The 26713-nt window shown below is 58.8% G+C and overlaps 1 protein-coding gene across 3 annotated transcripts in view; it reads left to right on the top strand.

Moving 5' to 3' along the window:
- Positions 1-26713, top strand: part of STK10 (serine/threonine kinase 10) — a 538544-nt gene that overhangs the window by 44385 nt on the left and 467446 nt on the right. For all 3 annotated transcript variants that reach the window (XM_060197153.1, XM_060197152.1, XM_060197154.1), the window contains 14 exons: positions 3221-3293; positions 4303-4497; positions 4857-4938; positions 6855-6989; positions 8337-8843; positions 11338-11468; positions 13722-13845; positions 14020-14199; positions 14766-14858; positions 16986-17115; positions 17879-18003; positions 18423-18608; positions 18728-18853; positions 20917-21030. In XM_060197153.1, coding sequence (XP_060053136.1) covers positions 3221-3293; positions 4303-4497; positions 4857-4938; positions 6855-6989; positions 8337-8843; positions 11338-11468; positions 13722-13845; positions 14020-14199; positions 14766-14858; positions 16986-17115; positions 17879-18003; positions 18423-18608; positions 18728-18853; positions 20917-21030 — 2201 coding nt within the window. The remainder of the gene's footprint in view (positions 1-3220; positions 3294-4302; positions 4498-4856; positions 4939-6854; positions 6990-8336; positions 8844-11337; positions 11469-13721; positions 13846-14019; positions 14200-14765; positions 14859-16985; positions 17116-17878; positions 18004-18422; positions 18609-18727; positions 18854-20916; positions 21031-26713) is intronic.

Here is a 26713-nt window from a genome sequence, read left to right as displayed (position 1 = left end):
AGAGAGAGAGAGAGAGAGAAACCTGCAGGCCTGCTTCACTGCTTGTGAAGTGACTCCCTGCAGTGGGGAGCTGGGGCCTCAAACCGGGATCCTTGCTCCGGTCCTTGTGCTTAGTACTGTGTGCGCTTAACCCCGTGTGCTACCACCTGGGCCATGTGATGTTCTCTTTGGAACCCAGCACAGCCACCAGCTCCCTGGAACCCCCCATAGCCCCACCCCTCACTCGGAGTGCACAGACATGGGGCCTATAGCCAGGGAACGCCTGAGTGGGGGTGCAGGAAGGGGCCCCCCAGATGGGAGGGGAAGTGGCCGTTGCCGGGGCGGGGGGGGGGTGCTCTGTGGTTGTGCAAGTCCGTGGTTTCTGCCTTCCTTGTCCGGAAGTGGGTGCAGTGGGGGAGAAGCCCCGGCCTCCCTCAGGGCCTGGAGGCCATAGCTGCTCCCCGAGGCCTTCCTGGAGGTGATGCCATGTGTGCAGGGCAGCCAGTCCTGGGAGTGAGGGGGTCTGGCAGGAGGTGAACCCCCTTCCCCCACAGGTTCCCCCCAAGGCCCCCTGTCACCTGGCCCAGGCAGGAGAACTAGCTTATTAGGAAGGGCACATGCCTTGCTGTGCCATCGACCCAGCTCTGAGCCCTGGCACCACGTGGGGTGCCGTGGCACTGGGGAAAGCCCGAGGCCTCAGCGTGTTGGTATATTGGAGCACGAGGCCGGCTTCATGGGTGCTGAGCTCCTGCACTTCCCTGAGAAAGGCCCAGTGAGCACCACTGGCCGCAGCTCCCAGGCACCAAGCCTCGGGGACCCCTGCCTGGTGGAGATCAGGTCTGTCTGCTTTTCTCGCCCTGGGTCCGCCCGCTCGCTCGCTGCACCAGCACAAGTCCTTGCTGGCAACACAGGCTCATCAGCTACTGTGATGGAGACCTGCTCTGTTGAATTTGACTTCACTGCCACCAGGGTCATTGCTGGGAGCAGTGGATTCATGTGGGTACCAAGCCCCAGCAAGGAGGGAGAGGGAGGGAGGGAAGGGGGAAAGAGAGAGACAGAGAGAGAGAGAGAGAGAGACCTGCAGCTCTGTTTCACTACTTTTCCTCTGCAGGTGGGGAATCATGGCTTGAACCTGGGTCTTCACGCACTGTAATGTGTGTACCACTGCCCAGTCTCTGTACTTGGGACTTTTTTTTTTTTAATTAGTGATTGAATATTGACTTACAAAATTATCAGGTAATGGGTATAATTCCACACTGTTCCCGCCACCAGAGCTCTGTCCCCATTGGAGACTGTGGTGGTTCTCCCAAGGTCATAGATAGGGGTTGACTATTATTTCTATGAATAAATATAAATATATATATTGCCCATTTTATTCTGTGGTCCTGCCAAGTCACACCTACTCATTTTTTTAAAAAAGATTTTATTTATTTATGAGAAAGATAGGTGGAGAGAAAGAACCCGGTATCACTATGGGACATGTGCTGCCGGGGATGGAACTCAGGACCTCATGCTTGAGAGCGCAAAGCTCTATCACTGCGCCACCTCCCGGACCTCCACACCTACTCCTAATACTGCTTCTCCTGATGAAATTGGGGTTCAGAGCCCTCTAGTCATCTTCCCTTAGTATTTCTCCTCCTCTGGGGATCATAGACCAACATTATTTCTCTCTCTCTATCTCTCTTTTGCCTCCAGGGTTATAAAGGGCTCGGTGCCTGCACTACGAATCCACTGCTCCTGGAGGCCATTTTTTCCACTTATTTATTGGATATGACAGAGAAATTGAAAGAGGAGGGGAAGACAGAGGGGGAGAAAAAGATAGACACCTGCAGACCTGCTTCACCACTTGTGAAGTGACCCCCCCTGCAGGTGGGGAGCCGGGGGCTCAAACCAGGATCCTTGCGCCGGTCCTTGCACTTCTTACTATGTGCGCTTAACCCACTGCACCACCACCCGGCCCCCCCTGGACCAGAATTCTTCGTGGGGTGCAGAAGGTGGGAGTTCTGCTTTCTGTCTGCTTCTCCAGTGGACATGGACGCTGACAGGTGAAATACACCCCAGTGTACTTGAGACAATCCGGTCATTTCCACAGTGACTTGATGGGATGACAGCTGTTTTAAGTTTGTTGTGGTTACAGTCACTCTTGGATGACACATTTTAAAATGTGTCCTATTCCATTAGGGGCAGTTTCCCTGGAACTGTTGGGTCCGGAGCATTTGACTATTTGACAGGCTTTTGGGCTGGGAGGCAGCAGAATGGTTCTGCAAAAGACTTTCTTTATGTTCTTTTAAAAGTTTTTTTTATATTTATTTATTTTCCCTTGTTGTTTTTCATTGTTGTCGTAGTTATTATCATTGTTATTGATGTCGTCGTTGTTGGATAGGACAGAGAGAAATGGAGAGAGGAGGGGAAGACAGAGAGAAGGAGAGAAAGACAGACACCTGCAGACCTGCTTCACCGCCTGTGAAGCGACTCCCCTGCAGGTGGGGAAACGGGGGCTCGAACCGGGATCCTTACACCGGTCCTTGTGCTTGGCGCCACGTGCGCTTAACTGCTGCGTTACCGCCTGACTCCCTGCAAAAGACTTTTATACCTGAGGCTCCAAGGTCTCAGTTCAATCCCCAGCACTGCCATAAGCCAGAGCTGAGCAAGGCTCTGGTATTTCTGTGTTTCTCTGTATCTCTCTTTCATTAAAATTAAATAAATAAAATATTTAAAAGAATAAAGGAAGTGGTCTAGGATGGGGGCAGTGGCTGGAGTTCTGGACTTGGAGGCAGGAGACTCTCTGAGCTCAGCCCTCGAGAGCCTGTGTACCGAGTGACGCTCTGGTCCTCTCTCTGTGTCTCATTTTTAAAAAATATGTATTTATTTATTTATTCCCTTTTCTTGTCCTCGTTTTATTGTTGTAGTTGTTGATGATGTCGTCGTCATTGTTGGATAGGACAGAGAGAAATGGAGAGAGGAGGGGAAGACAGAGGGGGAGAGAAAGACAGACACCTGCAGACCTGCTTCACCGCTTGTGGAGTGACTCCCCTGCAGGTGGGGAGACCGGGGCGTGAACTGGGATCCTTAGGCCGGTCCTTGCGCTTTGTGCCAAGTGCGTTGAACACACTGCGCTATCACCCGCCTCCCTCTGTCTCTCATTTTTAATAAGTGGAGGGCTGGGAACTCGTCCCAGCCTGTGCCGTGGGCATGGGTGGGGGCCGCCGAGTGGACGCTCAGGTGGGGGTTTGCCTTGCAGCTGACTTCGGAGTGTCAGCCAAGAATCTGAAAACCCTGCAGAAGCGAGATTCCTTCATTGGGACACCTTACTGGTGAGTCCGCTGGAGCACGCAGGGCGGCTGGGCCTGGACCTGCGACACCCCACACTCCTCCGTCCCCACCCCGTGAGGGTCTGCACACCGCCTCCCCCACTAACGGCACCCAGTTCTGGCTAAGGGACACGGCTCCTGTGTGCCTCAGTTTCCACATCTGTAGACCCAGTGGTGCTGCAGGGCCTGGGTTCCCTGGGCAGACTGAGTGCGTGTGGGGATGGGTATCAGGCTGGGGGACCCAGAGGCACAGGCACCCATGTCCCCTCACTTCTCAAGACCCCCCCAGGTTCCGTCTTTCTGGGTTGTTTTTTTTTAATTTTTTAAAAATTTATATTTATTCCCTTTTGTTGCCCTTGTTGTTTTATTGTTGTAGTTATTATTGTTGTTATTGTTGTCATCGTTGTTGGATAGGACAGAGAGAAATGGAGAGAGGAGGGGAAGACAGAGAGGGGGAGAGAAAGACAGACACCTGCAGACCTGCTTCACCGCCTGTAAAGCGACTCCCCTGCAGGTGGGGAGCCGGGGGCTCGAACGGGGATCTTTCTGCCTGTCCTTGCGCTGCGCCACCGCCCGACTCCCCTTTCTGTTGTTTTAAAATGTAGAATCCCAACTGCTCTGCTCAGCTTCACGCCTAACTGCTCATCTCCTGTGGACCTGGGCTTCTTGCTTGCTTGGGGCTCACTGTCTCTTTTTATTCCCTGTGTTCCTGTTCTCTCTCTCTCTCTCTCTTTCTCCCTCTCTCCCTCTCTCCCCCTCTGTCTCTCCCTCTCTCCCCCTCTCCCCCTCTCTCTCTATCTCTCCCTCCCTCCGTCCCTCCCTCTGCTCCCCTCCACCCCCAGGACTCTGGGGCCTGGACTGCTGCTGCCCTCTGCTGGCGGGCCTCGGAAGCGCAGCAGGACCCTGCTGGAAGGTGGGATGGAGCGTCTCCAGCTGGAAGTGGGGGTCCCCGCAGAGTGAGGCAGGGGCGCCGCGGAGGGGGCCCTGAGCCCCATGTGGTCTCCTCGTCCAGGATGGCCCCCGAGGTGGTGATGTGCGAGACCATGAAGGACACGCCCTACGACTACAAGGCGGACATCTGGTCGCTGGGCGTGACGCTCATCGAGCTGGCCCAGGTGGAGCCCCCCAACCACGAGCTGAACCCCATGCGGGTGCTGCTGCGCATCGCCAAGGCCGAGCCCCCCACGCTGGCCGCGCCCGCCAAGTGGTGAGTGCGTGTGTGGGTGCAGCGAGGGGCGAGGGGGCGGGCTCGCGGAGGTTCCAACCCCCCAGGACCCCAAGAAACCTGTCTCTGCAACTTGCCACCGCAGGCTGGGAGTGAGGGACCTGATTCCTCTCCCCCCCCAGACTCAGCCAAGATGGCCAGGGGGAGGGTCACCTCCCCGTCCCCCCCCACCCCAGACTCACAGGATGGCCAGGGGTGTCACCTCCTTGGCTCTCCAAGATTCAGCAAGGATGGCCCGGGTAAGGTCACCCCTCAGCACCCTTATCTCCAGAGTGAGGCCGGTGCACGCTGCCGCCCTTCCCCATGAGCTCACCCCTGTGCCCCCTCCTGTCTCCCCTCAGGTCCATGGAGTTCCGTGACTTCCTGAAGAAAGCGCTGGACAAGAACCCCGAGTCACGGCCCAGCGCTGCACAGCTGCTGGAGGTGAGGGCTGGCTGTCTGTCTTGGGGAAGCAGTGAGTCCCCAAGAACTGGGAGCATCCTCCCCCACCCATATGTGGCTGACGGCTCTCCCTGCACCCACCATCTGCCAGGTGCTAAGTGGGGCGGGGCGTGCAGGGAGGGGCCCTGGGCTGTCCTCTTGGGGGTTAAGGTCTAATGGGGGTCAGCCGTGTGCAATGAGAGGGACACAGCATGTCACCCCGTGTCCAGCTGTCTGCTGGGTGCCGGGTGCCAGCTGCACTGACTGAGGACCCCAGAGCAAGAGCCGGGTGGGGTCGGGCCTGTCTGCCTGCCCAGGTCCCGGCTCTGTCTGCAGCCTTCTGAGGGGTGATTGAGAGCGAGCGTCTCTGGGCACAGAGCTGGTTTTCGGGGTGTCCTGGCGCTTGCCGGGGGGGGGGGGGGGTGGGGTGGGGGGTGGAAGTCTCCTTCTGGCCAAGAGGCCCAGAACATTCCAAGGGGAAAGAGCAGCTGCCTGAGCTCCGCCAGGCATTTCCGCTCAGAGCAGCCAGGAGGAGGGTCTTCCCTGAGTGTCTGGGGGAGGGTCTTTACTCCAGGCTCCTGGGGGAGGATCTGTCTCTGCTCCAGGGAGCTGGTGGGGGGGGGTCTCTGCTCCAGGGTGCTGGGGAGGGTGGGGTCTCTGCTCCAGAGAGCTGGGGAGGGGGGTCTCTGCTCCAGGGATCTGGGGAGGGGGGATCTCTGCTCCAGGGTGCTGGGGAGGGAGAAGTCTCTGCTCCAGGGAGCTGGTGAGGGGGGTCTCTGCTCTAAGGTGCTGGGGAGGGGGGGTCTGTCTCTGCTCCAGGGATCTGGGGAGGGGGGTCTCTGCTCCAGGGTGCTGGGGAGGGAGAAGTCTCTGCTCCAGGGAGCTGGTGAGGGGGGGTCTCTGCTCTAAGGTGCTGGGAAGGGGGGTCTCTGCTCCAGGGAGCTGGGAAGGGGGGTCTCTGCTCCAGGGAGCTGGTGAGGAGGGGGTCTCTGCTCTAAGGTGCTGGGAAGGGGGGGTCTCTGCTCCAGGGAGCTTGGGAGGGGGGTTCTCTGCTCCAGGGATCTGGGGAGGGGGGATCTCTGCTCCAGGGAGCTGGTGGGGGGGTCTCTGCTCTAAGGTGCTGGGAAGGGGGGTCTCTGCTCCAGGGAGCTGGGGAGGGGGGTCTCTGCTCCAGGGAACTGGTGAGGGGGGGGGTCTCTGCTCTAAGGTGCTGGGAATGGGGGGTCTCTGCTCCAGGGAACTGGTGAGGGGGGGGGTCTCTGCTCTAAGGTGCTGGGAATGGGGGGTCTCTGCTCCAGGGAACTGGTGAGGGGGGTTCTCTGCTCTAAGGTGCTGGGAATGGGGGGTCTCTGCTCCAGGGAACTGGTGAGGGGGGGTCTCTGCTCTAAGGTGCTGGGAATGGGGGGTCTCTGCTCCAGGGAACTGGTGAGGGGGGGGTCTCTGCTCTAAGGTGCTGGGAATGGGGGGTCTCTGCTCCAGGGATCTGGGGAGGGGGAATCTCTGCTCTAAGGTGCTGGGAAGGGGGGTCTCTGCTCCAGGGATCTGGGGAGGGGGGATCTCTGCTCCAGGGAGCTGGTGGGGGGGTCTCTGCTCTAAGGTGCTGGGAAGGGGGGGTCTCTGCTCCAGGGATCTGGGGAGGGGGGTCTCTTCTCTAGAGAGCTGAGGAGGGGGTTCTCTGCTCCAGGGTCTGGGGATGGGGTGTCTGTGCTCCAGGGCGCCGGGTGTGGAGGGGTGTCTCTGCACAGAGAGGTAGTGTGCTGAGCTCAGGGTCACACAGTGGGTGAGGAGGGGCCTTAGACGCCCCCCCAGGGGCCCCATTCTGCTCCAGATGGCTGCTGGCCTCTTGCCAGAGCTCCCCCGCCAGCACAGGCCTCCCTCCCGCGTGCAGCGTGGCTCTGACCCCGGCGTCTGTCTGGCAGCATCCCTTTGTGAGCTGTGTCACCAGCAACAAGGCTTTGCGGGAGCTGGTGGCCGAGGCCAAGGCCGAGGTGATGGAGGAGATCGAGGACGGCCGGGAGGAGGCGGAGGAGGACGACACCCTGGACGGAGCCCCGGTGAGGCTGGGGGAGGGCGAGGGTCCATCCTGTCACCGTCCACCCCAGGGGCCAGTGCTGCGGCCTTCAGGAAACACAGCTTGGACTTCTCTTTGTGGAGATCTATTTATTTTTTTCATGAGAGGGGGAGAGCCTCGCTCAGCTGTGGCCCGGGTGGGGGGGCTGTCGGGGGCTGAACCTGGGACCTGTGGCGGGCAAGTCGAGGGCGTTAGCTCTGTGGTGTCTCCCGGCCTCTTTAACGAGATCGGGTTTAGTCACGTCTTGAAAGGAGACACTTGGGCTGGTCGAGCACACACGTTACAATGGCCAAGGACCCCGGCTCAGGCCTCCAGTCCCCACCTGCAGGGAGGAAGTTTCATGGGCTGTGAAGTGGGGCTGCAGGTGTCTCTCTGTCTCTATCCCAAAGTGAAACAAAACAAAAAAGCAGGGCCTGGGTGGTGGTACAGCCAGTAGAGTGCACATGTCACAGTGCGCAAGGACCCCGGTTCAAGCCCCTGGCCCCCACCTGCAGGGGGCAAGCTTCATGAGCTGTGAAGCAGGGCTGCAGGGGTCTCCTCTCCCTTTCTGTGGATTTATGCCGGGCTAGCGTGAGCGTGTTTCTTCCCGGGCGCCTGCTCTCTGGGTTGGAGAGAACTCGACCAGAGCCAACCTGGGCTGCTGCTGAGTCAGCGACGCGGGAGAGAGACCAGGAACTCGTGGAGGAGCAGGAACGCAGTGCGTCTTTATTGACCAGAGACCACGCTTTTATATATTTAGAGCCGGAAGTGGCAAGTCGGAAAAGGAAATGGCTAGGAAAGGGGGTGGAGAAAAGGAAAGAGTGGGGAGGTAGAAAGCTTCCACAGCCACGGTTGCTAGAGCTTTAACTGGCGGGATTAATGTGCCCGGCAGGCAGGGCGGGTCTGGAGGTAGAAAGAAGATAGATCAAAGGTGGGGGTCTTTCAGGCAAAGCAATGATTCTGTAAATAGGCCACAGTGTCAGCAATGGAGGATGGAGGGGGGGGCTTAAGGCCCGACAGATTTATGTTTGTCTTTATGCAGTGAACACATAAATTAAAAATATGTATATTAAAAAATTGCGTACGCTCTTTATTTAGTGGGTAGAGACAGACAGAAACCGAGAGGGAAAGGGGAGATAGAGAGGGACAGAGACAGAGAGACACCTGCAGCCCTGCTTCACCATTTGTAAAGCTTGCCCCCTGCAGGTGGGACGGGGCCTAAAATGAGAGATTAGTCCCATACAAGCAGGAGTGGCCGGGCACTAGGGAGTGGGGAGGACTCGCCACATGAAGCACCTTGCACACCGTCGCCCCCCACGCCATGGCCTCTGACCCTGCTTCTTGTCTCCAGCCTCTGGGGACTTGCAGCTCTGTGGAGCTGAGCCTTAAAGACACGCCGCCTGCCCCCGAGCCCGGTGCACCTCAGGACAGCGGAGGAGCGCCCAGCCTGACCCCCAAGGACGCTGCCCCGCAGCCTCCCAGCCCCACACCGGCCCCCGGCAGAGAGAACGGCCTGGCGGTGCCCGGCTTCCCCCGCAGGCCCCGGCCGGTGTCCATGGGAGCCAGTGTCCAGGTCCCGGAGGAGAAGCCGGCGGCTGGCCAGACCTCGGAACACAGCCCAGCCCCTGGCAGGGCCCTGAAGGCCGGTCAGAGCCGCCCCAACAGCAGCGCCCTGGAGACCCTGGGCAGTGAGAAGCTGGCCAACGGCGGCCTGGAGCTCCCCGCCCACCCCCTTCCGGAACCTTCCAAGAGCAACTCGGACTGCAGCAGCCTCTCCACGTCCGAGACCATGGACTATGGCACCTCGCTGTCCGCCGACCTGTCCCTGAACAAGGAGACCGGCTCCCTGTCCCTCAAGGTGATGCCCTTCTCGGGAAGGGGGTGTGAGGAGGGCACTGCACCTACTGCCCTGCCCACACAGCGGGGGGGGGGTGGTGCGTGGCCACAGGTGAGGCTCCAGGGCCTGTTCCCTCTCCCTCTCTCTTAATTAAAGAAAAAAGTACTGTATTTATTAGATAGAAACACCCAGAAACCGAGAGGGTAGGAAGAGAAACAGAGACGCCTGAAATCCTGCTTCACCACTTGCAAAGCTTTCCCCCTGCAGGTGGGGTCCGGGGGTTCAAACCTGGGTCTTTGCACATGATAACATGTGTGCTCATCCAGGTGCGCCACCACCTGGCCTGCTTCCTCTCTGTGAAAAGTGGCCAGAGGGGAGCTGGGCGGGAGTGCAGAGCGCAAGGACCAGCGTAAGGATCCCGGTTCAAGCCCCCGGCTCCCCACCTGCAGGGGAGTCACTTCACAGGCGGTGAAGCAGGTCTGCAGGTGTCTGTCTTTCTCTCCCCCTGTCTTCCCCTCCTCTCTCCCTTTCTCTCTGTCCTATCCAACAACGACAACAACAATAATAACTACAATAATAAAACAACAAGGGCAACAAAAGGGAATAAAAAAATCATTAATGCTAGGAGGAGGAGGGCAGAGAAACAGCAGCAGTCTGGCACAGCGGTGCCGGGGACTGAACGTGGGACCTCAGGCTTGGGAGGCCCGAGCTTTATCCACCGCACCGCCTCCCGGGCTGCTGACTTGCTCCTTCTACTCCCTGCCTTCCGGGGGCAGGTGGCCATGTGACCGGCGCCCGTGACCAGCACTGCAGGTCATGCCCCGGGTGCTCACCATGCCCCCAGAGCACAGCTGGGCAGACACAGGCCATTCTGGGCCGGGGGCCGGTCTGCACCCATAGGCCGTGCTGCCCCCTGGGGGGGCCTGAACCCTCTTTTCCTCTGCCCCCCACCTGCTCCCATTCCCACTGGGGTGCTTACTTCAGCACAGCCACAAGGGCTGGTGTCACTTTTCTTTCCTTTCTGTCATTTACTTGGTGCAGAAGCAGCAGGGCCTGGGTGGTGGCGCCCCTGGTTAATCGAACATGCTACAGTGAGCAAGGTCCCAAGTTCAAGCCTCTGGTCCCCACCTGTAGGGTTAAAGCTTCACAGTGAAGCAGGGCTGCAGGTGTCTCTCTGTCTTTCTGTCTCTATCTCCCTCTCCCTCTCAATTTCTGGCCATCTCTATCCTATAAGCAAAGATAGTTAAAAAAAAAAAAACTTAAGGGAGTCGGGCAGTAGCGCACCGGGTTAAGGACACGTGGTGTTTAGCGCAAGGACTGGCCTAAGGATCCCAGTTCAAGCCCCCGGCTCCCCACCTGCAGGGGAGTCACTTCACAGGCGGTGAAGCAGGTCTGCAGGTGTCTGTCTTTCTCTCCCCCTCTCTGTCTTCCCCTCCTCTCTCCATTTTTCTCTGTCCTATCCAACAATGATAACAACAATAACTACAACAATAAAACAAGGGTGGCAGTTGGGCAGTAGCGCAGCGGGTTAAGCGCACGTGGCGCAAAGCGCAAGGACCGGCGTAAGGATCCCGGTTCGAGCCCCCGGCTCCCCACCTGCAGGGGAGTCGCTTCACAGGCGGTGAAGCAGGTCTGCAGGTGTCTGTCTTTCTCTTCCCCTCTCTGTCTTCCCTTCCTCTCTCCATTTCTCTCTGTCCTATCCAACAATGATGACATCAATAACAATAACAACTACAACAATAAAACAACAAGGGCAACAAAAGGAAAAAAAACAAAAAAATTATTAAAAAAAAAAAACATAGCTGAGGTTGAAAAGGTATTTATTTCATTTATGGAAAGGAGGGAGAGGAGACACAGTGGGCAGCTTCACAATTGAGTCCAAGAACAGCAAGAAGTTCTGGAAAGTTCTGGCTCACTGGGGCTGACTTGAGTGGCCCTGGACCCAGCGCCCCCCTCGGCACAGGTCCTGGCCCTAGGAGGGAAAACAAACCAGCAAACAGTAGCTATAAAATAACACAGAGGCTGGCCTCCCCTGAGCGGGGTCTTCACGACCACTTCTGGAACTTTCCTTTGCTGGCTGCCTGGTTCCTCAGAACCTGAGTCTGGTTCCTCATGGGGGAGGGGGCGGGCCGCTGTGACTTCTTAGGACTCGAGCCCCTGGCTCTGCAGTGGGTGGGGAAGGGAGGGGATGCCTCCCCTGGGCAGTTAGGGGTCAGAGTGGATTCTGGGGACACGGGCCTGGTGGCCACACTGGGGGTGTTGGGGGTGGGGGTAGTGCCCCGGTGGAGTGTAGGCCCCGGCCCCTCACGACGCCTGAGCCCTCTGAGCAGTCAGGTGACATGTGTGGTCACCCACAGGAAAGCCAGGGACTGAATCCTGGGGGCTGAGCTGAAGCAGCTCTGAGCCTGGGCTTGCTGTGCTCTGGGCTCTGGCTGGGCACCGAGCTCCCAGCGCTTGCCCACGGCTGCATCCTGGCGGGGGTCCTGAGCGCGCCCCATGGTCTCCCTCCCCCCAGGACTCTCGGCTGCACAAGAAGACCCTCAAGAGGACACGCAAGTTCGTGGTGGACGGCGTGGAGGTGAGCATCACCACCTCCAAGATCATCAGCGAGGACGAGAAGAAGGACGAGGAGATGAGATTCCTCAGGCAAGTCCGGGGTGGTGGGATGGGCACTGTGGGTGGGGGGTGTTGAGAGGAGTGTCTGTCTGTCTGTCTGCAGCAGGGTGTGAAGGGGCAGGGAGACAGAGCCTGCCTTCCCCAACATAACCTGGCCAGCCATCTACATTATCTGGCTGTCCACCCATCCCATCTATCTGTCTGTCCATCCAGATGCCTTTTTTTTCTTTTCTTAAAAATTTCGTTTATGAGAAATATAGGAGGACAGAAAGAACCAGACATCACCCTGGTACATGTGCTCCTGGGGATTGAACTCGGAACCTCATACTTGCTTTATCACTGCGTCACCTCCTGGACCACTCCATCCGTCTTTCTATCCACTCAGACCCCCACATGCTCAGCCACCTGTGCACCCACAGCCCCCCGCCCCCCCCCCCACAGGCCGTGTGACCAGCTGGCCCAGCAGTCACTCTGCCGGCTTGAGCCTCAGTCCTCACGCCCTTTCTTTCTTTTTTTTAAATATTTATTTTATTTATTTATTCCCTTTTGTTGCCCTTGTTGTTTTATTGTTGTAGTTATTATTGTTGTTGTCGTCGTTGTTGGATAGGACAGAGAGAAATGGAGAGAGGAGGGGAAGACAGAGAGGAGGAGAGAAAGATAGACACCTGCAGACCTGCTTCACCGCCTGTGAAGCGACTCCCCTGCAGGTGGGGAGCCGGGGTTTGAACCAGGATCCTTCTGCCGGTCCTTGTGCTTTGCGCCACCTGCGCTTAACCCACTGCGCTACAGCCCGACTCCCCACGCCCTTTCTTTGCCCTAAACGTGCGTGCTGGCCGCTGGACTCTGGGCTGGGGCAGGATACAGGCCTGCTTTTTGCTTTGTGATCCTTTTGGTAGCATGCCAGCTGTTAATGGACTTGGCCGGAAAGAAACGGTGCTGTCCGGGGCCTGCCAGTACGTCCCCTGGCAGCAAGGCTCAGTGTTCTGCACAGACACACAGACACAAATAGACACACAGACACACACACACACACACACACACACACACACACACACGGAACGGAAAGCACTGCCCCATCAGCCACCCAGTTCTTTTGGTTGCTCCCGTGTGGTGAGAGGGATTGAACCCAGAGCCTCACGTGTGCAGGGCAAGAGTGCTGATGCTGAGCCGCCCTCAGGGCGAGCACAGAGTTTTTGCTGACTGTATGGAGCTCCATCAGACTGATTTCGTAAGTGACACTTGCTCTGGGGAACACCTCATGGACGCCTCATGGGCGCACTCTCCATTTTCTGTCACATTGCTCAAGGATGCTCTCGTCATTTCTTCAGAACTTGGGCCTGGAAGTGGAGTCCCTGAGCCTCAAGTCGCAGACTTGTCGCGAGATTCTCCTGAAAGGCACCAATTTGCATTTATCCGCAGTATTTGGGGGGACCCACTCCCTTACTCAATTTCATGAAAATGTTTTTTTTTTTTCTCTTTTTGACTCCAGGGTTATCGCAGGGGCTCAGTGCCTGCACCACAAATCCACTGCTCCTAGAAGCCATTTTTTCCCCATTTTTTGTTGCCCTTGTTGTAGTTGTTATTGTTATTGATGTCGTCGTTGTTGTTGGATAGGACAGAGACAAATGGGGAGAGGAGGGGAAGACAGAGAGGGGGAGAGAAAGACAGACACCTGCAGACCTGCTTCACCGCTTGTGAGGAGACACCCCTGCAGGTGGGGAGCTGGAGGCTCAAACCGGATCCTTACGCCGGTGCTTGTGCTTCAGCGCTTAGCCTGCTGTGCTACTGCCTGACCCCTGCTCGCTCACTCTTTCTTTCTTTCTTTCTTTCTTTCTTTCTTTCTTTCTTTCTATTATTTATTTTACCTTTCATTGCCTTTGGTGTTTTTTTATTGTTGTTGTACTATTACTATTATTATTGCTGTTGATGTCGTTGTTGGATAAGACAAAGAGAAATGGAGAGAGGAGGGGAAGACAGAGAGGGGGAGAGAAAGACAGACACCTGCAGACCTGCTTCACCGCCTGGGAAGCGACTCCCCTGCAGGTGGGGAGCTGGGGACTGGAACCGGGATCCTTACTCCGGTCCTTGCGCTTTGCGCCACATGCAGTTAGCCCACTGCGCTAGCGCCTCTCTTTCTTATTGATTTGTGAGCACTCTTTACATATGAAGAGCACCAGCGTTCTCTTGTCAGCAGTGGCCTGCCCCTGTGGTGCCCAGGGCTCTGCATCCCCCCCCCAGGGCAGGCCGCCATCTGACTGAAGCCCACGCACCCTGCACCCTCAGGCGCCAGGAGCTGCGGGAGCTGCGGCTGCTGCAGAAGGAGGAGCACCGCAACCAGATGCAGCTGGGCAGCAAGCATGAGCTGCAGCTGGAGCAGATGCACAGACGCTTCGAGCAGGAGATCAATGTGAGTGCGGCGGGGCGGGACCCCGGGGGTGTCTGGGAGGCACAGGGACACACCCAAGGCCCAGCCTGCCCGCTTCCCCAGCGCCGTGGGGAAGGCCAAGCGCATCCTCCGAGCCCCACAGCCCAGTGGGTGCGCGCTGGGTCCGAACCCCGGGCTCCCTCTCTGCTCCCGCAGGCCAAGAAGAAGCTCTTCGACACGGAGCTGGAGAACCTGGAGCGGCAGCAGAAGCAGCAGGTGGAGAAGATGGAGCAGGACCACGCGGTGCGGCGCCGCGAGGAGGCCAAGCGCATCCGCCTGGAGCAGGAGCGCGAGTACACGCGCTTCCAGGAGCAGCTCAGGCAGATGAAGAAGGAGGTGAGGCTCCCCTGCGGCTCTCCGGGGCCCTCCCGGGCTCTTGCGGTCTCGGCGCGTGGAAGCCCACGGCCTGAGTTCCGGGAGAATCGCACTTGCTTCGCATTTCGTGCCGTGACGCAAGGTGCCGTCTGCATCATCTGTGTCGGGTGTGTGTGTGTGCATGTGTGTGCACGCATGTGCGTGTGTGTGCGTGCGCATGTGTGCGTGTTTGTGCGTGCACCTGTGTGTGTTCGCGTGTGCGTGCGTGTGCACGCGTGTGTGCATGTGTGCGTGCGTGTGTGTGTGTGTGTGTGTGTGTGTGTGTGTGTGTCCCCGCTCAGCTCTAGGGATCGAACCTGGAGCCTCGGCGCCTCGGGCGTGGGAGCCTTTTTCTCTGCAGAACGACTGTGCGGTGCCCCCTGCCCGCATCCGGTGGCATATCGCTAGAGCGCAGAAGTGCGCTGACCCCGCCGGCAGCCACCGAACTGCCCTGAGCTGGCCGTGGTGGTTCCCGGGCAGGGGCGCTGGCGCAGGGCCGGCCTGGGCGAGTCTCCCGCCGACCGGGCGTCTCACCATCTCTGCCGCAGGCGAAGAGCGAGGTGGAGAAGCTGCCCCGGCAGCAGAGGAAGGAGAACCTGAAGCAGAAAATGGAGGAGCACACGCAGAAGAAGCAGCTTCTCGTGAGTCCTTGGGGGGCGTGGGGGGGAGGTTGTGGGTCTGAGCTGCGAGAGGTGACCGGACGTACCACCCCCCCGCCCCCACCTCCGCGCAGCCTTCCCTGATGACTCTCATTCCAGCAAGAAGTGAGCTCTGGACACCTTGGCCCTTTCTGTCTGTCTTCCCCAACGCCTTCGTTCCTTCCCACCCGAGTCACGACTTGGCCTCGGTGCCCACACAGTCCCTGGAGACCCTTTTAAAAAACCTTTTTGAGGGAGTCGGGTGGTAGCGCAGCAGGTTAAGCGCAGGCGGCACAAAGCGCAATGACCGGCTTAAAGATCCCGGTTCGAGCCCCCGGCTCCCCACCTGCAGGGGAGTCGCTTCACAGGCGGTGAAGCAGGTCTGCAGGTGTCCGTCTTTCTCTCCCCCTCTCTGTCTTCCCCTCCTCTCTCCATTTCTCTCTGTCCTATCCAACAACAACGACATCAATAACTACAACAATGTTAAACAACAAGGGTAACAAAAGGGAATAAATAAATATTAAAAAAAAAAAAACACTTGGATTGACGGACACCTGCAGCACTGCTTCACTGCTCAGGAAGCTTCTCTCCACTGCAAGTGGCGGCCAGGGGGTTGAACCCGAGTCTTTGTGAATGGTGATCAGCGCTCTACTGGGCATGTCACCTCCCCAAGCGGGTCCTGCTCTCACACCTAGCAGGTGCTCGTCCTCCGAGCTGTCCTCAGGCTCCTGACCACCTCTGTGCTTGGACTCGGGCAGTAGTCCCCCAGCCATCTCCGGGCCCCCCTGCAGGTCTCCCCACACACCCCTAGTCCCTGAGGAGACAGCAGCCTCCTCACAGGCTCAGGCCCCTCAGGCTGGTCCTGCCGCCTTCTCTCTCTTTTTCCCTTCTTTGCTGACCTCCAGAGATGCAGAGCCTGGCCGGCTGAGCCTTGCTCCCAGGGCCGCATGCCATCCGGGTTAGAGCTCATGGCTTCGCAGGGCGACCCAGTCACTGTCACACCCTCCTGCCACCCGTCCTTCCTCATGAGCAGAGCAGAAATCTGGGTGGGCTGACAGGACCCCCCCACAAATGGTCGCCTTCAGCTGAGGTGTTCCAGCGTGAGGCCGGGGCTCTGGCGCCTCCCCACATCCTGTGATGGTGGGCCCATGGGCCTCGGTCGTGGGTGCTGCTGTGAGAGTGTTTCCTAGGTGCCACCGGCTAATGTCAGTGACAGCTCAGGCCCGTCTGCCCCCTTCTCATTTCTCCAGTACCGCAGGGCCGTAACACCGCAAGTCGGCGGGCGGGTGGCAGTGTACCCGGCTGAGCACACACATCACTGTGACAAGGACCTGGGTTCAGGCCCCCTGCTCCCCACCTGCAACAGGGAAGCAGTGCTGGAGACAGCTGTTTCTCTCTGTCCTGTCAAATAATTCGACAAACCAGGGGATCGGCCAGTAGCACACTGGGCTAAGCACACATCGTGCAAAGTGCAAGGTCTTTTTTTTTTTTTTTTTTTTTGTCTCCAGGATTAACATTGGGGCTCGAAGCCTACACTATGAATCCACTGCTTCTGGAAGCTCTTTTTTCCCTTTTGTTGCCCTTGTTGTTTATCGTTGTTGTGGTTATTATTATTGTTGTCATTTGCTGCCATTGTTGTTGGATAGGACAGAGAGAAATGGAGAGAGGAGGGGAAGACAGAGAGGGGAAGAGAAAGACAGACACCTGCAGACCTGCTTCACTGCTTGTGAAGCGACTCCCCTGCAGGTGGGGAGCCGGGGGGCTCGAACCGGGATCCTTAGGCCGGTCCTTGCGCTTTGCGCCACCTGCGCTTAACCCGCTGCGCTACCGCTGGGCCCCCACTTAAGGACTTTCGTAAGGTTAACAGCAACAACAACAGTGGAAAAGTGGCCCCAGAAACAGTGGGTTCGTAGTGCAGGCACCGAGCTCCAGCGATAGTCCTGGAGGCAAAAAATAACTCGGCCTCCCCACCCCACCCCCTGCCCCCACCTGCTAAGGACCCAGGGCCCCAGTGGCCAGGCTCAGCGCTAGGCAGGCCCAGAGACTGATTCCTGTCTGCTCCCATCATGCTCTCTTCTTCATGTTCTCTACCCCCGTGACTGCCACCTGCCCTGTGTCCTCGCCCCGCAGGACCGGGACTTCCTGGCCAAGCAGAAGAAGGACCTGGAGGAGACCATGAAGAGGATCACGGCCGACAACAGGCGCGAGATCTGCGACAAGGAACGCGAGTGCCTCGCCTGGAAGCAGGAACTCCTGCGAGGTGCGTGCTGTCGGGTGGGGGCCCCCCAAAACCCCCTCCCCACACGCCCCCATTCCCGGTCAAGCCAAGCAAGAGAACCTGCGCTGAGGTCAGGCACCGCCAGCGGTATGTCTGTGTGAAGGAGGCGGCAGCGACACTGTGTGGGGTCCCCCTCTCCCCAGAGCCTCTTGCACCCCTGCCCTCTTTCCCCCTCCCCCTGCCGACTGCTCCTGCTACTGTCCTACGTCACGGGCTGGACTTGAGTGACACTGCGGCCCAGGCTCGTGACTGGAGCCTCTGGAGCCTGAGCCCCTTGGCCTCTGGAGGGAGGAGGATGCCCCCCAGCCCCGGGGGCTCTGTACACGCGGGCTGTGCAACACAGGGGGTAGCGAACGGCTCGGGACCTACCTGCTGTCTGGGCCGCATTCTAGAGCTGACTGTCACACCGGCACCGGTGGGCTTCCTGAGGCCCCGGAGAGCAGAGCTACGGCTCTTGGGTGGTCAGGCCTCGTGCTGGGAGGCGATCAGAGAACGGCACCACTCGGGTCGACCCAGAGGGCGGCCCATGGGGACCCAGCGGTGCCCCTTGCTGGTGGAGACGTGGCTCACGGGCTGAGTGCGGGGCCGCTCTGACTGGTGCGGACACAGCTCTCGCCGGACAGGAGCGCACAGGGGGATGGGGCTGTGCAGACCCTGCCTGTTGGGAGGGCTGGACGGAGCCTACGGCCTCTCCTGCCATTGCGTGGGCCGGGCTGTGCTCAGCCTGAGTCTGTGTGGCCCGCAGACCGGGAGGCGGCACTGTGGGAGATGGAGGAACGCCACCTGCAGGAGAGGCACCAGCTGGTGAAGCAGCAGCTCAAGGATCAGTACTTCCTGCAGCGCCACGAGCTGGTGCGCAAGCACGAGAAGGTGAGGCCGGGCGGGGGGCCAGGGCCCCGCAGCTTCCTCTCTGCGGACACCCCGGGTATTCACTCTCTCCTGTGCTTTCCGGCAGAATGCTTGGAGGTGAGCCCTAAATCCCTCCTCTGCCAGGAAGGCTTCCCAGACCCGGGCTCCCTCAGCCCCCTCGGTGGGGACAGAGATGCAGGGGTGGGCACTGACACCCCCACCCCCACCCACCCCAGTTAAGGTCAAGCAGGCCGGGCGGCAGGGGCTGCTAGCACTCAGGGTCCCGAGGTCCACATAGGCATCAGGAAGGAGTGAGAAGGCAGAGACGGGAGACGAGACTCCCCCTGGAGGCTCCCACGCAGGGGCGGGTGCCAGCAGGGTGGCACCGTGGGTGCTGACGCCGGTGCCCGTCCCGTCCCGTCCCGTCCGCCCTCCCGCAGGAGCGTGAGCAGATGCAGCGCTACAACCAGCGCATGCTGGAGCGGCTGCGGGCGCGGCAGCAGCAGGAGAAGGCGCGGCTGCCCAAGATCCAGCGCAGCGAGGGCAAGACGCGAATGGCCATGTACAAGAAGAGCCTGCACATCACCGGCGCCAACGCCGCCGAGCAGCGCGACAAGGTCAAGCAGGTGCGCGGGGGTCCCCGGGTCTGCAAGCGGGACTCTGCCTTGGCGAAGCCACTGGACGCGCGCGGAGGGGGGGGGATGAGGGGCGCCCGGGCTGACCCCCCACGCCCCGCGCCCCGCAGTTCTCCCAGCAGGAGGAGAAGAGGCAGAAGTCGGAGCGGCTGCAGCAGCAGCAGAAGCACGAGAACCAGACGCGGGACGTGGCGGCCCAGTGTGAGAGCAACATGGCCGAGCTGCAGCAGCTGCAGGTAGGTCCCCTGCCTCCCCCCCCCCGCACCCCCCCCACCGGGACGCTCGGCACACGGGACAGGGCCCAGGGAGCACCGGTTCAGGTCTGCTGACTGGCGGTGAGGCTCCGTGAAGGGATGGATGGCAGAGGGGGCGCACTGCCACCCAGGGAAGTGCCAGGGCAGACGCGCAGCCCTTAGGGACACGGGTGCACACGCGGGGTCGGCCCCCGTGGGCCAGACACACACACCACGGCCAGGTGGGGCTCAGCACGGGATTGTCCCGCGTCTGCCCGTCAGGTCCCGGAACCCAAGACCCCGGCAGGCGGGAGGAAAAGCCCAGGGGGAGGCCGGCGGCAGGCACTGGGGTTGAGGACACCCATCAGACCCCCCAGCGAACCCCAGGACTGCTGAGCAGCTCAGAGCCCTTGGCACACTCTTCAGCTGGCTTGGACCAGGCGCCCCCTTGAGGCGGAGCAAGGCACTGTCCGACCCAGGGATGGCTGCGCTCAGGCTCCCTCCTGCCATGTCTGGGGAGGCAGGAGGAGACAGCACAGACGCCCGGCCCGGCCTGCCAGCTGGCGCCACTGCCATGAGGCCAGCCCCTGAGCTTCTGCAGATCTGACTCTCAGAACCTCAGAAACACGGACATTTCTCCGTGAGACTGTTGTCAGGGGGGCCGGGCGGTAGCACAGCAGACTGAGCTCACATGGCTCGAAGCGCAAGGACCCGCGTAAGGATCCCGGTTCAAGCCCCCGGCTCCCCACCTGCAAGGGGGTCACCTCACGGGCCATGAAGCAGGTCTGCAGGTGTCTGTCTTTCTCTCCCCCTCTCTGTCTTCCCCTCCTCTCCCGATTTCTCTCTGTCTTATCCAACAAAAGTGGCAGTAACAACAACAACAATAATAATAATGATAAAAAACAGGTGTAAAAAGGGGGGGGAATGGCTCCCAGGAGCAGTGGATTTGTAGTGTAGGCACCAAGCCCTAGAGATAACCCTGGAGGCAAAAAAAAAAAAAAAAAAAAAGGACTCATCACAGCCTAGAAATCACTTTCCTCACTAAGGGAGCGTGGTCTCCACTCAGCCAGCCCAGGAGGGTTCTGGTGAAGGCCCTCCTCGTCACCCTACAGAGCCACACTGGGAATTAGTCTTCATACACCAAGTTTGAGAACACAGTTCATTCCACAAAGCAGATGTTTACAGCATCGTCTCAGAGCAGTAGAAAAGAAAGGACCACATTCAAGTACTTTTTTTTTTTTAAATAAAGATTTTATTCCGAGTCGGGGGTAGCGCAACAGGTTAAGCGCACATGGCACAAAGCGCAAGGACCGGCATAAGGATCCCGGTTCGAGCCCCCAGCTACCCCCCTGCAGGGGAGTCGCTTCACAGGCGGTGAAGCAGGTCTGCAGGTGTCTGTCTTTCTCTCCTCCTCTCTGTCTTCCCCTCCTCTCTCCATTTCTCTCTGTCCTATCCAACAGTGACAACATCAATAACAATAATAACTACAACAATAAAAAACAAGGGCAACAAAAAGGGAATAAATAAATATTTTTTTAAAAAGATTTTATTCAATGAGATAGATAGGAGAGAGAGAGAACCAGGCATCTCCCTGTTACATGTGCTGCGGGGACTGTACTCAGGACCTCATGCTTGAGAGTTCAATGCTTTATCCACTGTGCCACCTGCCGGGCAACCCTAGTACACTACTTTTGATGACAGCATACTACGGAACTTTCTGGAACATTAGAAGTGGTTGCGGGGAGGTGATTTTTGGCAGCAGAAATGCCAGGTTTCAGAGTCGTACACAGGGTGAGCCCAGCAGCACGGGACAGAGCCTGGCAGGAAACACACCTCGAGGCCTGCAGAGAAGTCTGAGCAGCGCCAGAAGCAGAAGCACGAGGCGGAAAACTGAGTGTTGCCATGGGTTCCGCCACACAGCCCCCACTGCCATCCTAGACTGTTGCCCCACGGTTCTGGGCGCACCTCTGCTCACACGCACAGCACTTCACGTAAAAGGAAAAACAAGGGGGGTGTGGGCAGCCGCAGCGGGAGGTGTGGGTGTCAGCCTCCCGAATTCCTTCCAGAACGAGAAGTGTCACCTCCTGGTTGAGCACGAGACCCAGAAGCTGAAGGCCCTGGATGAGAGCCATAACCAGAGCTTGAAGGAATGGCGGGACCAGCTGCGGCCACGCAAGAAGGTGAGGGGGGGAGGGAGAGGGAGTTAGGCGGTGGCACAGTAGGTTAAGCACACGTGGCACAAAGTACAGGGACCAGCATAAGGATCCCGGTTCGAGCCCCCAGCTCCTCACCTGCAGGGGAGTCGCTTCACAGGCGGTGAAGCAGGTCTGCAGGTGTCTTTCTCTCCCCCTCTCTGTCTTCCCCTCCTCTCTCCATTTCTCTCTGTCCTATCCAACAACAATGACATCAATTACAACAACAGTAATAGCTACAACAGCAATAAAGCAAGGGCAACAAAAGGGAAAATAAATATTAAAATACACGCACGCACACACACACACATATATTAAAAAAGTGAGTGCGGCTGGGCTCTCACGGGAGGCACCTGCATGGCGTGTCTCCAGCCCCCCGCGGCCCAGCGCAGGGTGGCCAGGCCTGGCTAGTCCTAGCTCCTCACAGACGGGAGGACACCTGCTCTGAGGGGCCCTCGCCCACACGGCAGCGGGGGAGGCAGCTCTGAGAAGCTGGGACCCAGCATCAGCGTCGGGAGGCCCCTTTGTGAATCAGCTGCCTCAGCTGCCGTGTCGCTGTCACAATTCTTCTTCTAGCGTTTGCCCTTCTTCCGCGTAGCCAGTCAACAGCGTCAGGTTGAAAGCTGTCAGGAGCTGCTTGTTGCTGGCTTTGAAAGTGACTGGGATCCATGTGGATTCAGTCAGCTAGGAAGGATCGTCAATTTCCCCAATGAATGGGTACTCGCGGGATGCACCACGAGAAGGTCGATCCAATGCAACCCGCTGTCACGATACCGTGACTTGTCTCTCAGTGACAGAGGCCAGAAGTCTAGGGGGGGTCCACTGTGTCTCTACGCCAGCTTGAGGTGCTGGGCTCTCACGTGGGGACAGAGTGGAGTTCCTTGCTGGCTGGCACTGCTGCTGCTGAGGAGCCCCCTGTGCAACCCCTGCCTCCAGCCGCAGGCTCACAGCATCTCTCCCTCCTCTCCTTTCCCACCAAGCCACGGCCTCCTCCCATCCTTCCTGCCCGACATCTGGAGAGACCCACTCTCACCCAAGAGCAGCCTCTGTGACCACCTCTCCCTTCCTCCTGAGCGCACTCTCCTGTCCTTCCTCTCTCTGCCTGGCCTCTCCCCAGCCCGCGTTCATTGATTCCCATGGCTCCGGTCAGTTCAGTCTCCTCGCACCCTCCTCTCCCCGTTTTTATTGGGTCCCCACACCCAGCCTGCACTGCTTCTCGGATGGCCTGCTTCCAGCTGCATCCAGCCGTGCAACCCTCAAGCCCAGTGGTCCTCAAGGTTGTGGGTTTCAAGCTTTAGTTTGTGCTTTGAAAGCTATGAAGACTCTCAGGAAGCTTTAGTTTGTGGGTTCTCACCATGTTAGAGATTTAACCAAAAAGGTCAGGAAAAAATATATTTATATAAATGATTACTTATGTTTACATCAATAGCACATTCTGACCAAAAAAAAAAAAAATCAGACGGTGTGCAGCACTCTGCACACCGCCTAAGTTAGGAGACTAGCGCCGGTTTGCATTTGGCAGATCTGCTGAGCCTCTGGTACGCGGGGACAGCGGGGTCCCCCTCTCTGGGCCTCGGTCTGCATAAGCGGGGATTCTGGTTTACACAAACCACAGATCCTGACTTTCTGGGACGCTCACTGTGTGTCTTTGGAAAAAGGAGTGTTCTCATGACATTCTCAGGTGGAGTGGACATGCTTTTCCCAACATGAGAGGCTCCTGTCTAGTCTTTTTGTGGGTGTGGAAACACTAACACCCCCCCATACACACACACCGATAGTAGTGGTGTAGACCTGGGCTCGAGAAAGAACCAGCTGTGTGTCAGGCAAACAGGAGCCTCCTCTTCGGCCACTCACACTCACACTCCGGCGGCTCGTTGTAGGCTAGTGTTAGCAGGGCGAAGTGTGTTCTCCTCGTGCGTGGTGGTGGTGATGGTGGTGGTGGTGGTGGTGGTGGTGGTGGTGGTGATGGTGGTGGTGGTGGTGGTGGTGGTGGTGGTGGTGGTGGTGGTGGTGGTGGTGGTGGTGTTCTGACGTTTACCAGATGGCTGCTCCGTTCTGACTTGGGGTGGCGCTGAGGATTGAGCCTGAGGCCTCAGGCCCACTGCTGTCTCTCCTTGGCCTCCTCATGCGTGCTCTGACGTCAGTGCCCTCTGAGCTGTGCAGATCTCCCAAACACTGACTCACTGTGCTACCCGGTGTCAGAAATGCCCTGGCCCCTGACGTCACCACTGGCCCCACTAGAAACACCTTTCAGTCCCGAGAGGCCAGCAGCCTCGGGGAGGGGTGGGGGGTGGGCATGAGCTTTCTTCAGCGCGCGCTTCTGCTGGGACTGCAATCTCCCCACGGGCTGTGCATGCTGCTTTCCTAGGAGTGGTTAGGTAGGCTCGCTTGGCTTGTGTTTTTTTTTTTTTTTTTCCTCCAGGGTTATTGTTGGGCTTGGTGCCTGCACCATGAATCCACCGCTCCTGGAGGCCATTTTCCCCCCTTTTTTTTTGTTGCCCTAGTTGTTGCAGCCTCGTTGCAGTTATCATTGCCATTGTTGACGTTGCTTTTGTTGTTGGATAGGACAGAGAGAAATGGAGAGAGGAGGGGAAGACAGAGAGAGAGGGGGAGAGAAAGATAGACACCTGCAGACCTGCTTCACCGCCCGTGAAGCAACTCCCCTGCAGGTGGGGAGCCGGGGGCTCGAACCGGGATCCTTACGCCGGTCCCTGCGCTTTGCGCCACGTGCGCTTAACCCACTGCGCCACCGCCCGACCCCCTTGGCTTGTGTTTTGAGAAGATGTTTGCCAGGTGCTGTAGGTGTCTGCCAGTCTTCTGTGGACGAGAAGTAGCATGCCCCAGGGGCCCCGCGTGCTGCAGAGAGCCGAGTGGGTGCTGGGCGGGCCTCCCGCAGGGAGTGTCACAAACTCAGCCTTGAGCCAGGGCCCGGAGGGAGCGCTGGCCCGCCCAGGTGAGAGGTTTTCTGGCCTGAATACCGTCCAGAGCATTTCTTATACTTGCCAGGGCTCCACAAGTTCACCCACATTTGCTTTTGTGCCCGTCTCAAGGCAAGGACAAGAGCGGAAGCGTGAAGCAGATTATGTCACAGCATAATGAACACAGTCTGATCTTGTGGCACCCCCAGCCCCCCCAGCCCCCAGCACACTCTAAGAACCACTGCCCTGGCCTCTCCTGTCAGCTTCACCTGCCCCGGCCCACCCGTCCTCAGAAGTCAGCCTTCCCGCTCAGACCGGGTGCCTAAGCTGAGAGCTCCCTGTCCTGGCGCTTTCCACCCACGGTCACACCACTGTCTGCCCAGGCACTTCTGGGGCGGGTGCTATGTGCCCAGGGGACCCTGCACTGAGTGAGGGACAGGCCTCAGCTGTCAGGGGCTGAGCTTCTAAAAGGGGCAAGAAGGGAGACTCCGCTGGCAGGTCAGGAAGGCCAGTGAGGGGGATGAGACAGGAGCGGGCGGGCAGAGCTGGGGGCTCAGGCGTGGATGGTGCTAGGGTGCTAGGTTCGTGTCCCTTTCTAGATGATTCTCTGGCGGAATCCTTGTGGGCCAGGCGGCCGCCCCCAGAGACAGCAACAGCAGGAGTGTGGGCACAGCCAGGTGAGGGTGAGGCGAGCGAGGGCAAGATCCGGCCACCCTGAGCGCGAATGCTCAGCCTCTCCAGGGTCGGGAGGGAAGCCTGAGGTGTGGGTACGCCGTAGGCTGAGCCCCTGCCCTGGCTGGGCAAGGCCGGCCCATGGCGAGTGGTCAAGGGGTCGGGCGCTCGTGGCTCAGCCTGAGTGCCATCGGCACGCTCCCTCCCAGGCGTGGCAGTGCCTGGGTGATGGCGGGGCCTCGGAGACCGTGCTGCCTTCAGTGCCCTCTCGCCGCCTCCCTCCCCGCCGCCCCAGGCCACGTGTGCTGGCCTGCTTCACACCCCCTTCCCACTGTGCCTTCTTCTGCTAGCGTTTGCCCTTCTTCCGTAGCCAGTCAACAGCGTCAGGTTGAGCCTGATGTCTGCTTGTTGCTGGCTTTGAAAGTGACTGGGATCCATGTGGATTCAGTCGGCTAGGAAGGATCGTCAGTTTCCCCAATAAATGGGTACTGTGTGAGGACCCTGGACGTCTTTGACAGACACGCCCTTTGTGGGAGCAGGGATTCACCAGCTCCTGAAGCCGAGGCCTCTGGGCCTGTAGGTAGCGGGCGGGTGGGTGGGCGCTCAGGTCGGTCGGGCACAGGCTGGTCTGTGCGGGAGCAGTGCTCCCCTCCTCGTCCTGGGGCGCCTGCCTCCTGTGTCTGAAGATTAACAGTTGCCGCTTCCTCAGGTCCCAGACTGCTTCCGGGGAGCACAGGGGCTTGGGGAGGTGCCCGGGGAGTATGGGGGGGGGGGCAGGAGGGTGTGTGGGGGGGTGCCTGTGGATGTCTTTGTGTGCGTGTCTGTGTTTGTGCGAGTGTGTGTCTGTGTGGGTGTCTTGTGGGTGTCTATGTGGGTGTGGGTGTCTGTGGATGTCTGTGTGTGCGTGTCTGTGTTTGTGGGAGTGGGAGTGTGTGTCTGTGTGGGTGTCTTGTGTGAGTGTGGGTGTCTGTGGATGTCTGTGTGTGCGTGTCTGTGTGCGAGTGTGTGTCTGTGTGGGTGTCTTGTGTGGGTGTCTGTGTGGGTGTCTGTGGATGTCTGTGTGTGCGTGTCTGTGTTTGTGCGAGTGTGTGTCTTGTGTGGGTGTCTGTGTGGGTGTCTGTGTGGGTGTCTGTGGATGTCTGTGTGTGCGTGTCTGTGTTTGTGCGAGTGTGTGTTTGTGTGGGTGTCTTGTGTGAGTGTGGGTGTCTGTGGATATCTGTGTGTGTGGGTGTCTGTGGGGGGGAGGGTGTGTGTGGGAGTGTGTCTGTGTGGGTGTCTGTGTGTGCATGTCTGTGTGGGAGTGTGTGTCTATCTGGGTGTGTCTGTGTGAGTCTGTGTGTTTGCGCGTGCGTGCCTTGCCTTGGGCCTCGCCAGTGGAGGTGGCCCGGAGCAACCTTCCCTGCGAGCTGCTCTAGCGGTGGCCCCCAAGGTAAGAGGCCCTGCACTCGGAGCACTCTCTCTGGAGCTCTCTCGTGGAAGCCAGCAGCCCCGAGATTGCACCTGGGAGATGACTGGTCCCTGTGGACATTCAGATTTCTGGGAAGGCCAGAGCGTGGGGTAGCGTCCGCAGGTGTTAAAGCAGAACCACGTGGCTCACCACAACTCAGGGCTTAATCTCCCGAGGCAGACAGGCTGTCAGCCACCGCCTGAGGGCCCAAAGCTGGCCCACGCCCGTCCTTTGTGGTTCATCTTTATTGGCGCACACTCAGGTTCCCTCATTTACCCGCCACCCTTGGCTAGTTTGGGGCTTTCGGAGGCAGCCTGGTGTCCGGCGCTGTGAAGCCACCTGATACACAGTCCGACCCTTCCCTGCCTCGGATCGCATGGCGGCTTCTGTGAGAATGAGGACAGCTCCCCTGCTCTTAGCTGGGAGACCCTGGGCCAGTTGCTCCCAGTTACTCACCTCCTCTGGGCCCACGAGGCTCACCCAGGACCCCGCTGCCCCACACCCAGTCTGTCTGCCTGGCTCCCAGAGGCGCTGAGTGTGCTAACTGCCATCACCAGGCCGCACTCACCAGTCACATAACCGGCAAAGGAGAACTTGCTGCCAGAGCCAATGTGGATGGTGACCACAGGCTTCA

Source organism: Erinaceus europaeus, chromosome 9 (genome assembly GCF_950295315.1).
Source record: "Erinaceus europaeus chromosome 9, mEriEur2.1, whole genome shotgun sequence".
Taxonomy (NCBI): Eukaryota; Metazoa; Chordata; class Mammalia; order Eulipotyphla; family Erinaceidae; genus Erinaceus; species Erinaceus europaeus.
Note: the sequence above shows the minus strand (reverse complement) of the source record. Positions and strands in the feature narration are given on the sequence as shown.